Source organism: Bipolaris victoriae, assembly GCF_000527765.1.
Source record: "Bipolaris victoriae FI3 unplaced genomic scaffold scaffold_215, whole genome shotgun sequence".
NCBI lineage: Eukaryota > Fungi > Ascomycota > Dothideomycetes > Pleosporales > Pleosporaceae > Bipolaris > Bipolaris victoriae.
Genome location: NW_014575177.1, coordinates 1 through 13014, shown reverse-complemented (window position 1 = coordinate 13014; position 13014 = coordinate 1). Strand labels below are relative to the sequence as shown.

The 13014-nt window shown below is 44.8% G+C and overlaps 3 protein-coding genes across 3 annotated transcripts; 1 reads left to right on the top strand and 2 right to left on the bottom strand.

Moving 5' to 3' along the window:
* Positions 1 to 461: 461 nt before the first annotated feature.
* On the top strand, positions 462 to 1355 carry COCVIDRAFT_115913 (hypothetical protein; the record flags this gene model as incomplete). The annotated part of the gene is made up of 2 exons (XM_014694786.1): positions 462 to 615; positions 673 to 1355. 2 exons carry the CDS (start codon positions 462 to 464, stop codon positions 1353 to 1355), a joined length of 837 nt encoding a protein of 278 aa, XP_014550272.1.
* Positions 1356 to 2098: 743 nt separating this feature from the next.
* COCVIDRAFT_115904 (glycoside hydrolase family 3 protein) lies at positions 2099 to 4878 on the bottom strand (the record flags this gene model as incomplete). Its single annotated transcript, XM_014694785.1, has 6 exons — positions 2099 to 2842; positions 2902 to 3520; positions 3569 to 4065; positions 4114 to 4178; positions 4235 to 4549; positions 4620 to 4878. The coding sequence occupies 6 exons, from the start codon at positions 4876 to 4878 to the stop codon at positions 2099 to 2101; spliced, it is 2499 nt and encodes an 832-aa protein (XP_014550271.1).
* A 4663-nt stretch (positions 4879 to 9541) lies between these two features.
* Positions 9542 to 9715, bottom strand: COCVIDRAFT_115906 (hypothetical protein; the record flags this gene model as incomplete). The annotated part of the gene is made up of 1 exon (XM_014694784.1): positions 9542 to 9715. A coding segment is annotated over one exon (174 nt), but the record flags the coding sequence as incomplete, so codon positions are not given.
* Between the last annotated feature and the right edge of the window lie 3299 nt (positions 9716 to 13014).

Here is a 13014-nt window from a genome sequence, read left to right as displayed (position 1 = left end):
TACCCGAATACGCCATCCTGTCCATTTAGTGGGCCAACATCGGTTTTCGCTTAGACCCAGGTCTACATCCACAATCATAACTATAGTATGGAATGTGTTATGCCTCGTATAGCGCAATGCTTTCTAGTCCCACTTTCCACATCAAACCATCCAAGCCGAGCGTGTCTAGCCGCGTTACAGGTCTGTGCATTCGGAGATACCTGATCTCAAAACACACTGTGGAGGCTGAGTCCTTGTTAAGTCCAAGCAAGCTGGATTGTGACCGCATTATATCTACCTGGACAGACAGTACACGATAACCAACAAAACGCTACATCTATTTCCCTTAAGCTTCTACACCTCGTCATTCTACAACCCATCGTTCCTACCGTCTTTCAACCATCTCAAGCCGCTTAACTTTCTCTGTTTCTTCTTCGCTCAAAACATCGAAGAGAGTCTTCGAGACAGTAGCTTCAAATTAAATGGCTGGGGAAAATGGGATATATCTTTACGCGCCCAGTATCGCGGGCACGATCATTGCTGCAGTGGCATTCGGCGCCAGTGCCATCTATCACCTCGTGCAGCTGTTGCAAAAGAAGGCATGGTTTTATAGCGCTCTTACAGTGGGCTCCTTCAGTAAGTAGGGGTTGAACAGTTTCTGTTTTTTTCTCATCATTTGTTAACAAACCTTAGTGATGGCTATTGGCTATGTCTTCCGATATATCTCCGCGAAGTCGCCAGCAGATCTGGGCCCTTACATTGGTCAATCGCTCTTCATCATTCTTCCTCCTTCTCTCTACGCAGCAACAATCTACATGATTTATGGCCGTCTTGTTGTCTTTGTTAGGGCTCCAGAAGCCTCAATCATAAGACCAGCACGTGTGACAAAGATATTTGTCTGTGGCGATGTGCTCGCCTTTCTACTACAAGCTGGCGGTGGTGGCATGATGGCGCAAGAAGGTATGGCTAAGACAGGCCAAATGATCATGCTGATTGGCCTCTTCCTTCAGCTCTTTTTCTTCGCTTTCTTTCTAATCATCTCGCTTGTGTTCTGGAAGCGGATGCGCAGCTCCCCCATTTTTTTTACCATTCCAAAGTATGGAAAATATTCCTGGGTCGCGTTACTTAAGATGCTACTATGTGCAGCGGTCATCATTATCTTACGCTGCATATTCCGAATTATCGAATTCGGTCAAGGGCATGATGGTTATCTTGCTAGTCATGAGGTGTATATGTACGCGTTGGACGCAGCGCCAATGCTTTGTGTGCAAGTCATGTTTCATTTTGTGCACGCTGCTGATGTCTTTGCCCCAGGTCCCTCGGGGGGATTAGCGGATGACGAAAGTTGCATTGACTTGTATGTCAGGAGCGCATGACACCAAGATGGAAACAAAGCTGTAGAAAGTATAGAATAGGAATTTATACATAGGGTTGTGCCAGAACTAGAATGTTACGATTACGAAATATATAGAAATAAAGTAATGGATAGAAGAACATGTATTCAATTATTTCCCCTATATGGTATCTGATGATACCTAAACTGCGGGAATTCAATTCATCACCATATGAGTACTCACCAAAATTTGCAGCATCCATATGCACTTCTGTTCATAGAACACTTTGATGTTCTTGCCACAAAAGCTTTTTCGTTTTCAAAAGGGGTTGGAGTATCATGACACACCTGTATTGGAGTGAAGCTAGGGTTGGATGTTCAGGGTATCGGACTCAAATGAGATGGATTCTAGATAGGTTTTACCTGTCCCACGTAGAGTACACTGTATACTATAAACTGTCGGAACTTACACGTTCGGATATAGCGATCTGGATTGGATCCTGTACTTAGTCCCACCTCTTAAGCTGCCTCGCGCAATCAAGCCTTTGCATCACCAATTTGTCCGTTCTTGCTTGTTTTGGTATCATTCGGCCCACTGCGGCCACTCCATAGTAGCCAGTCATGAGTAGAGCAGTGAGGGAGTTCATAGAGACACACACCTGCTCATGTTCTCGAGTGAAGAATCTATCGCATATCATTCGCAAAAATTATCCTATTCTAATAGCCAGCTGTTTCAACATTATACAATAAGCATGCTGATGTCGCATTCGTTCCCCTTCCTGACATTCAGATGGTCAAGCTCCCACTTAGTCTTATGTCCCGACTACTCGCCCCAATATAAATCATATAGTTTCCTTTTTGTAGTACCCAGCTCTGCTTCACAGTATCCCATACACTAAGATCTCTTCTTGTAAGGCCAAAGGAAACAGTCGTGCTCTCGCCTGCCTCCAACGGCATCTTCTCGAATCCGCGTAACTGCTTCGCTGGCGCGCCTGGAATACCAAGATACAGCTGAGCAACTTCAGGCGCGGAAGTGAGACCTGTATTGGTGATTTCGGCTTTAACAGCGACTAGCACATCCCAGAGGGACTCGATACCGCCTTGGCTCACAGGCGCAGATGGTGGGAGAGCAGAGGCATTTGCGCCGAGATTAGTAAGAGCGATGCTAAGGCTGGCGTATTCAAAAGTAGTGTATGTAAGGCCGAAGCCAAACTCAAAACGAGGTGTAATGTTATGGTCATCGAAGTGGCGATAGTCAATGTAGACGCCTTCGGTCAGATTGGCGGATGTGTAATAGTTAGAGGTATTGTCGGCGCGTACAGGAGAGAGGAGATCGCCGTATTCAGACTCGTTCTTAGCGACGGTGTAAGGAAGACGGCCGGAGGGAGCTTGGTCGCCGTACATGACTGATACGAGTGCGCTTCCTGAATCCTGACCAGGAAGATGACTAAAGAGAACCGCGGTGATATTTGGATGTTCGATCCATTGGTCTACCAAGCGCGTGCCCGCGTTATGGATAGATACAATAGTCTGGATGCTGATTAGCTACATTGCAACTTAAGATAACGAGTATAAACATTTGAACCTACGTTGGGGCATTTAGAGGCAACGTTGATCACCAACTTATCTGACCAAGGGTCAGCAAGCGTGGATCTATCCTGCCCCTCTGCGGCAAATTCATTGATAAAAACTATGCAAGCGTCAGAGCCGGCGTTTGCATAGACGGGATCCCGGGATTCAAAATCCCAAAATAAAAAGGTGTTATCCTCAAGCGCCCTTTCCGAGAAAGCCGCGAAGGGTGAAGAGACGTGAGCAGGCATGATAGAGGCGCTACCGCCTCCACTGAGAAGCGTGCCGGATCGCGCGGCCCCAGGCAGGTCTCCGACGCCGATGAACAAGCCCTGCATTTCTTCATCGGTGACATTGACACTCTGGTATCCTAGGCTGTACTTCGAGTTAGGACCTTCGGGAGTGTTCTTTAGAGGAATATGAGCATCGTATCCGTAAAGAGTAAGGATCTTTGGCTTTTTCAAGGGTAGCGTGTGGTTGTGGTTCTTCACCAAAACGATGCCTTCGGCAGCGCCTTGAAAGGTGTTCCTTCGAGACAGAGGATTCATTGCGCTCACGACCTCATGTTTCTTAGAAAGATCTGCTGGAAGTCCGGAACCCGGTTCAAATTTCGCAAGTTTTATCCAGGGAGCAACGACGCTAGATGTCAAGATTAGCGATGGTCTAATATTGAGCTCGATGCCGTACCGTTTAACCATGTCATCGAGCCTACTAGCATCCATTGTGCGATTTGAGATTGCCATTGTGAGATTTTTGCCCCAGACTTCTTGAAACGGTGTGACAACATCCATACCTGCGTTGGCAGCGGCAATGCCGGTGTGTAACGCACCGTAGTCGCTGATAACATAACCTTGAAAAGCGAGCTCAGTCTTTAGCAGATAATTTAAGGTGTAACTATTTTGACAACCATGAGAGCCGTTAATGCGGTTGTACGAGCACATGACAGATCCTACGCCAGCTTTGACAAGATCTTGAAATGGCCATAGGTACAGCTCATGTATCGTTTTGTCATCCACAGTAGCCGATACAGACGCGTTCCCAAGCCCAAAAGCGCTTGGATTGCGGTTAGTCTCCTGCTCGTTGAGAATGAAGTGTTTTGCAGTCGCAATAACGTGCTCCTGCATCCCCAAAACGGTTTGAGCACCCATGGTGCCGCAAAGGTAAGGGTCCACCGAAAAAGATTCCTAGCTGTTTGTCAGACATGAATTCAATCCTCGACATAGCTTACACACCCAATTCCTGCCGCCCATGACTACACGGCTAAGGGGCCCAACTGTTGGTCCAAGCAGATTGTTAACTGGGTGATATTGTCAGTTGTACGTGCAAAGATAGCTTCACTCGTGATATGCTTACCCCCCTTCACCTTGGACTCCAGACCCATAAATCGACCACGTTCAAGGGCAAGTGTTTTGTTCCATGTCGCACCAATAGTGATGCCAGATGGATAGCCGTTCACAGCGGCGATGCCATGAAGACCGTTCGGACCATCAACTACACAGATGCCAGGAAATCCAAGACGAGGAACTCCGGGTATTTGGCCCACGCATCCATTTGTGGTAGATGTTTGTCCGGAGACAACGGAAACCTTCTCTTCAATAGTCATCTGGTCAACTATTGCCGATGCCTGCTGATAAGCATCGGCCCAATCGCCTAATCCTGTGGCCTGTGCTGCTCATAGATTGACGTCAACGAGCTGACCAGTGGAGAAACTTGCAATCATAGAAGAAGGGCTACTAACGGGTTGGGTAGAAAGGAGGACTCCTATTGTAGCTCCAATAGAGCTCTTGAGCTTCAATCACTTCGGGTCTTGCGGGAACCTGACCGTCAAGAGCTTGCTGGAAGATTTTCAAGATGTTGGCTAGCCTTTCTGCGGGCAAAGACTCAAGATACTGCCTCGTGGCATCGTCAATAGGCAGGTCATCTGGGATTTGCGCATATGAGAGAGAGAAGATAGACGATAGTACGAGCAAAATCCGAGTCGCGGAGATAAAGGCCATGATGGAAGGCGTGCGGTGATGGATTTGCAATGTGGTGCTGCGCGGCCTTTAAACTGCAGTCATAAACCACACGGTTAAGCGCATCTTGAATATAGAGTGCTGGTGCACAAGAAAGTGTAATGCAAGACCAGCTATGGAGATGAAATTAGCAAGAATAGACTAGCGTCCCCTAGACCGGTGCGCAGAACGTATGGATTTGGTATACGCACAGCGTATTCGGTACGCTCGGCCATAAAGTATTGGGATAGCTGGCGCCTCCCTGATCCGTACGTATAGCGTATTCTCGTATAGCGTATCTAGCACTATAGCTACTCGGGCCCAGGGATGGCGTCCCGCCACCCATGCTGCGCATGGGCCCTCGCAAGCTTAGGGCCCCTGAGCTCAATGATAAATATACGCTCTGTCACAAGTAACAAGAAGGATTCTCTGCTTGACAAATGACGAGATGGCTGAAGGCCTACGGACGTCCACGTCAGAAGGTAATGATCAACGCAGGGCGTGGATCACGTGACTTGGCGTCTCGCCAAGAGGGCAGATGCCACAGATGTCAGGACTGGAAGCAATGAGGATATAAGGATGGATAGATTTCATTATTACTCTCGTTATAGTTAACTAGAATTATACTTTCTTACTAGTTACTTTACTTAATAAGACTATTACCTATTAGTCTATAGTAATATAGATTAGTAGTTATCAAACCTATTATTGCCTATTCTATTAAGCATGCTACTCTACTATCTTGCTAGACAACCCTCACGGAACACTAGTGTAAAGCTTACCGGGCTTATTGCGGACCCGGCAAGAGAAGTATAGATCTAGACCCCGTGTAACACGCTCAACAATAATTATAGGCGTTTAAATCGTAGTTACTTAGTGGCTAGTATGTATTTATAAAATCGATTTAGGAGCGATTATTGAGTATATATATAAGCTACTATTTACAAGTCTCTAGCCTTATTAGAGTGGTACTCGTCGAGTAAGTCGTCGTTGTAGAAGCGCGACAGTGGCGATGAATAGCCAACAGAGCTCTTCTCTGAGCTCTCAGCGTCCTGCTTAGCTGTCTGTTACGTATCAAACATAGCCACCTCCTCCGCCTAAGCTCTCTCCTGCTGCTAACGTACTTTAAGAGCTGTCGTGTCGCGTGTGGCAATATATATAGTATATGGGTCGTAGGGCTGTTGGGCTGCTAAGCCTAGCTATGCAGAACCTGTCCGGTCGTATACATATAATAGATCTACGCCACCTCTCTACAATAGATCTACTATTAACTAGACGCTAGGAGCCCTGCGCACTTTCTCTTAGCGACGAGATATTATATTGTCGAAGGCCTAACGTACGTTGTATAGTTGTCCTCTCTGTATGTCGCCTTGCAGACAGCTTACCAAGACGTCGTATTGTAGAGAGCTTAAGCGCAGTAATTAGGCGTTTTATAGACCTGAGATTGCGTTCTTAGAGCTTCTTTTATATCTCTATAAGCTCGTCTTGCTCTCTTTCAATTACTATTCGTCTAGCGTCTTTGGCGTATAAAGGTCCTCCCTCGTTTAGGCAACGTCTATGAACAGCTCTCTTACGACGCTCTGCACGAGCAATCTCAGCAACCTCTATTTGCTGTAGAGCTTTAGCAAGTCCTTAAGTAGCCTAGGCCATTGTGAGGGCGTCTTTATAAATAGTGTCTAGGGCGCTGAGCAAATCGTTGTCAACATCGTAGTCCTCCCAAAGACGCCGTTACAACTCTATAAGTGAATTATTGAGCACGCGTGTTGTACGCGGAGTCCTCTAGTCCTAGAGATTGTCTAGAGCTCCAGCGTTATCTCTGTACACTTCTACTAGCTGTAGATCTACGCGGGGCACCTCCATAAGTCTGACGGCGGCAAGGACGACTTCTAGAACCTATAGAGCTAGCTCTGTACGTCACCAGCCACTTCGTATTATGTTATAGGTGAACGTCTGACGTCTTATTTCATCGAGAGTAGCAAAAAATTCGTTCTTTGTGATCTCTTTAGCGCCCGTACGCGCCGCCCAGTCAAGCGTCTTTCCATGATACCATTTCAATAGCTGAAAGCAGCACACATCTAGTGGCTGTAATAGATGCGTCGTGTGTAGAGGGAGCGCAACTGCGAGCCTACAATAGTGCTCACAGTACTCTAAAAATTCGCGGGTATTATGAGACCTATGGCTGTTAAGAAGTAGAAGCTTCTATAATCTTTTTGTATGAGCTTTTGCTTATTTCTTAAAGTACTAGATTTAGTGGAAAGCTGTTAGATCTGTTGAATAGCTTGAGGATGTAGTATTAATAAAGTAATTGTTAGGAAGATTAGTTGTCTAATAATTATAGGCGCGATTGAATGGCCAGACGCAGAAATACACTTGTCGCAAACCATGCAAGGATACAATGACATCAAGTGTAGATGAAACATGGCGGTTGTAAGGGGCTGCGCTCCGGGGAGCAATCGCGAGGTATACAAGAGGTTGTATTCGATAAGGAGCTATCTACTCTGCTTACGTAGGGTTTATTTACTTGCCGGAGAAAGGTTATGCCGGAGTATCTGAGCGCGCTGTTTGAGCACTGCTTGGTCTGAACGTAGTTCAGATAGTGCGCGTACAGCTTAACCCGAGATTCCATCGAGGAGCTATCTAAAGGGCGTTCAGCCCGTTACACTTTATAAAATAAGAAAAGAGTAATATCACCGCGTAAGAAGTGAAAACATACATGTCTAACTTATATTACTATTATAACTATTATAGCTAATGCACTTAACTTTTGTATACGTTCTCTAATAACGCGTGATAGGAAACCGAAAACCGTAATCACAATATTACATAACTAAGATTCCAAAAACGGAATTTTGGACTACATAAGACGAGACAACATTACCTGGATAAAAGCCTAGAAAAATGAAATGAAATAACATAACCGGAATTCGAAGAAAGAAAATTTAAGATTACACAGGAAGAGCTAATTTTGTGTAAGTAGAGGTCTAGAAAAAGAAAACTTTAATAATACAACCGAGATTCCATAATAGGAAATTTTGGACTACACACGAAGCATTATAGTTAACTCTATATCCTTAAGAGGAATAGAAAATTAATTCATTTAACCTACACTCTCTATATTTTAGCTTAGATCAAGTGTAGTATCTGTTCTTTCCAGTTTAATCTCTAAAACTCTCCTAAGGGAGAATTCTTGATTATACTTATTTTTTGCAACTAGTGGACGGCTTCCTGGGCTTACTTATAGTCATCCTCACAGTATCATCCGTATTGCACTATCTCGGACTGACGCGAATCTTTTTCATTGAGACTTCTGGGTATACCCTGTTGCTTGAGGAAGAAGTTCATGGTCGCAGATTTTTAATCCAGGTAACGATACATTCAATCATGCACTCAACAATACACATCCCTATAGGCTTCCCCTATCTTCTGCGTGAGCTGTGCCTCGTACCACGTCAGTTGAGTATACGTGTTAGCACTTAGTTAACTGTCATGTCTGATCTTCGCGCTGTCTCGTCACGCCATCACTGCTCAGACTTTTCCAATAGTTTCATAGGGGCTTAGGGTTAGGTTTCCAACCTATGAGATGCTATCTGAATACGCTTTGCCGATCTCATATTTCGCCTACTGCTCGGCAATTACGTTAATTAGCTGTTACGCCGCGTGGGCGCATTATTGAGCCCCTCTGATCTTGCTCTGCGACATTGGTTTACGCAGCAGCTGTATTATCATAATCCTATCGTCGTATTTTCTAGCTTGCGATTTGTTGTAGAAGAGCATCTGGTTTCACGCGGTTGATAGTCATGTTGATGACGCTGCGTGTCCTTCCAGTTTTGGGACTCCTGGGCAGATTAGTTGGTTCGCATTGCTGTGGGATGAGTGCATAGACCTAAGGTTGCGTAGCGCTTTCTGTGTGAATGAGGCTCTTTTTGCACGTTACGACATACTTAGTGCCTATCCTTGTCATCGTCTGCCATCTCAACCGATACGATAGGTTGGTGCCTGGTTTACCTACTCATTGCCCTTGATGCGAGTTGGAGGCTAAGTGATATAGCCAATCAGAGCCTCCTTTCTAGCAGTGTTACCAACCTCTCGACATATCAGTGCCTGTGCTGCGATGCTGATTGGTTGCCAATTCAAGACCGAGCTCAGCTCTGACCGACTGTGCCTCAAGCACCTCTAACATTAACGGATCCTAAGATCATATTAGACATGCTCAGTCAGGCTATATATACATACAAAGCTCACACATTACCTCTTATGTTCGCACACCCGTACTCCACTAAACATGTCCGTCAATATTCCCAAGGAAGCCTTCCTCAAAGTTCTTCGCACTCAGGTGCAGCAGATAAAGAGCCTGTTATCAGATGTCGACCTTTAACTAAAAGTTTTAGAAGAGTCTTCTCCTAAAATGCAGGTGTATAAAGTATGCCTAAATTCAAGTACGAGGGTGCTTTAGAAGAGGATATTGATAAGGTATTGAAGCCTGAAATAAAGGATGCGATTACTCAGTGTCCAGCACGGAGAAGAGAGTTAGCAGAAGGAAAGAGCTGGACAAGGTGTGTGTCAATGAAATTTGCAGGGAGTGAGGGAACGGCCACTCTGGAAATGGACCTACAGAGAGGTGTTCGTATTCAACAGAAGTTATTTTCAACAGTGGCGGCGTGTAGTCTTAATCCTCTCTAAATTTTCCTCCTGCTAAATACAAAGACATGCCTGAATAAAGCTTTAAAGAGCCATCACGTCTACCATAAAGAGATTTAAAATGCTTATTTCTATTACTATCTGTCTTGATGACCGTAACATGACAGTTCTTCCATTTAACTTCTTTGCCCTTTCCCTCTATCTAACTAACACCATTCGCCTTGATATCTGAAAAGTCTATACTTGCATCGAGAGGCTTTACGCTACCAAGACTGAAGGCCTATTACAATATTTAGAACAGCAGTCAAGTCTTTAAGAGGAGAAATACTATCGAATCACGCGATTTGCCAATAATGAGGCAAAGTCGTGTCGTATGCGGCGATGCGACGGCCTCTAGATATACGCGGTTGCGTCTCTTAGTATAAGACTGTGTGCACTTACTAATATCAAGGCTAACAAAAGATTAAGTATTACGAACGCGTCTGCCGTGCGTTACTAATGAAGAGGTTTGCGAGCTTACAAAAACTAAGTCGGTGGAGTAGTAGTGTTACGTAATGTGTCGCAACCATAGAGCATCTACGGTTTTGGCCTGTGACGTAAAAGGGAAACAGTGTATTGGATATCTGTAACAGAATTTAGAGAAAATTTAAGCAATCTAGTGCATACAAGACTTGTTGGATCAAATCATGGTATCTTAGGAGCCACTCACTCGTTACTATAAGCTTCTTGAAATTGCCCTGCACTATCACATGACCGTCCAGCACTGCCTCAGTACATGCCCCCGTACTGTCATATGCTCCTCAAGCATGATCTTGAAATGACCTTGAGCTGTCACGTGATTAGCGTAAATTCTAGATTAGCATAAAGCCTCGTAGAATGCAGTGTAGAATGCAGCTTAGTATGAAATACAACGCACTAATCAGTCATCTTGCATTTACCGATCGCCTCATTGTCAAACCAGCCGCCTGTTACCAACTTGCAGAGATTTGACTCGTACAGCGTTCAATAATAACTTGCGCATAGGCAGGGTTTGTGGTACGCACAGAAAGATGGTGCTGAATGCCTAATCAGGCGACCTTTAACTTGCCGCGCGTGTGCTGCATAGCCTCTCTTGCATCCATGCGGTTTGTCGGCTAGTACTCTATTCGAGGCTACCTCGTAGATAGCAGTGACCTCTCAATGCCTAAAACATTGCTGAAAGGCTGATTGTCTTTGCATAAACCCCCTATTATAGCTGGCGAATTGTTCGACAAGGCTATGAACCGCTGTTGATTATCTGCCGCAACTTGCTTTCCTGTATCTTCCCATGTATTTCTTACAGCTCTGAAAGTGTCAGTATCCAGGTGCTCACCACTGGCTAGTGCTCTGGCAGCAAGAAGAGCGTCAGAGAAGGCTGGTAGTATCCAATACAGAGAGAACTGCTGATAAACAAAGTTGTTAGATTTGGATGAGCTTGCCGTAGTTATTATTTCAAGCTTCAGGTTCGTAGCTCTCTATTACTTCCGTTCTCCAAACGACTCAACTTGTGCCTCGACTATCTTTCCCGCCCTTTCAACGGCGAATGCATGGTATTTGATTCTTGGAGGATACTGGCTAGGACGCCTCGTTCTGTGCCTTGTTAGTATAGCAAGTATAGCAGTCTCCATGACCCTGTAGTAAGCCAGGAGAAGGGCCCAGCCAATTCCAACTGCTTTATATGCAAGCGGTCGAAAATGGAGTGTTACTGAATTGGGCCACATAAGTTTCATCCCTCCTAGAAGTATACCGGGTGACTTGATGTGTCTTATCCATGGAATACAGACACAATACGTACTCCGGCGCAACACATGCCAGGGACCAGGCAGTTTGAATCGGACTTAAACCCTTGTTGGCGAATGTTACATGCATGGTATCATGGATGGCGAAGCGCGGCAAAACCGACACAGAGAAGGCTATTTCATAATCATCTGAATGTCCTATTCAATCTCAGAAACGTTTCCTTTTCGTTTCGGTAGGGATGCATAATACCCTGCAGGTTGCTTTGTAACTGATAAATTCCCAACAGTATTATTGCAGCTGATGAAAGTTAAGTGATTAGATGTGTAGGAACTCATCCTGGCAAACTATGTTTTGTGGTTAAGCCATGCTAAGAACATCGGACCATCACAGCGATGATTTCTTCAAAAAGGATGCAAGTCTTTTATGTAAATCTGATTGAATCTCAGCTAACCAATGTAGATGTTATGACCGCACAATCTAGACTCAAAAACGGAAAGTGACTTTCGGGAATTCATATTTGCCCGATAAGTGAAAAACAGCAAAGAGTGTGTGTTCTGGATAAGACTGTAGACAAGGCGATACATGGTGGAAGTACCATAGGGTGAAGGGAAGAGCTGAGCCGAGCATACGAGCTCACATCATTGCAGCCACAATCTCATGAATATTGCACAATGTTTAGCTATTGATATTTGTTAGAAACATACAGGATCAGCCGACTCTCTCAGCCCTGAATGTGACTCACCATTGGCATAGACCATCGTAACAACCGCAACCTGGACAACAAGCGTTGTAGCAAGGAAAACCAGCTACATTCATGTTGATAAGCACCTGTTTTCCGATTTTTTTTTCGTCAACGGTTAGAGGACCTTACCTCTGTTACATGTTGCTGGTGATCGTTCGAGAATACCAGAGTCCCTACGTTCAGCTTTGGAAACAATTAGCGATGCAGTTGATAAGAACAGGTAGGAATTATACCTGGGATATTAGCCGCAATAGCGGTGGATAGAAGAGCTGCGAGGAAGACGATAGGCTTCATGATGAATGCAGAAAAAGGATAGAGTAAATGCTGGTATGGTTGGATTAGAATGCAAAGGGCTTTGAATGTTTATGCAGGTTATGTCTGGAACTCTTCATTTATCATTTATCTAGTACGAGTTTGCGTAAATTTTATTTTAGAGCGACGCAAGGATTTCTCCACCAATCCAGTAGCAATCCACAGAAACATATTGACTACACATGAATGTCATAAGCCCATGAAGGGGAGCCGCTGACAATTGCCGGGAAGACATGTCACAACGTTTCGGGAAGGAGTAAGCACAAGGTTTGTAAAGTAAGAAGATCCGGTGAGATTGGGACATACACAACTCAGGAAAGAACGCCTAACCTTCCCAGGTGGTACATTAAAATCCTACGTAAACACGGTAAGATGGAAATAAGGGATTTCAACTAAGTCCTTGGCTAGTGATTTGAACTTCCGATCCCATTGTGTATACCCTAATCTGAGAAGGAATGTTGTAAATTTGCATGCTCCGTGTGATACGTTACTCGGGCCCAATGGTTCGTCCCGAAAATTTCAAGAAATTGCCCGCGCGTTGCACGGGCCTCCCACCCCAAGGGAAATACCCACCCCAAGGGCATCACTTAGATACAACATAATACCAACCCCACCACAACATTAGATAATTAGAATCTATTTTAGCAAAAAGTTTCGCAATATGCCAAAGAGTAATTCTTCAGCTTTAA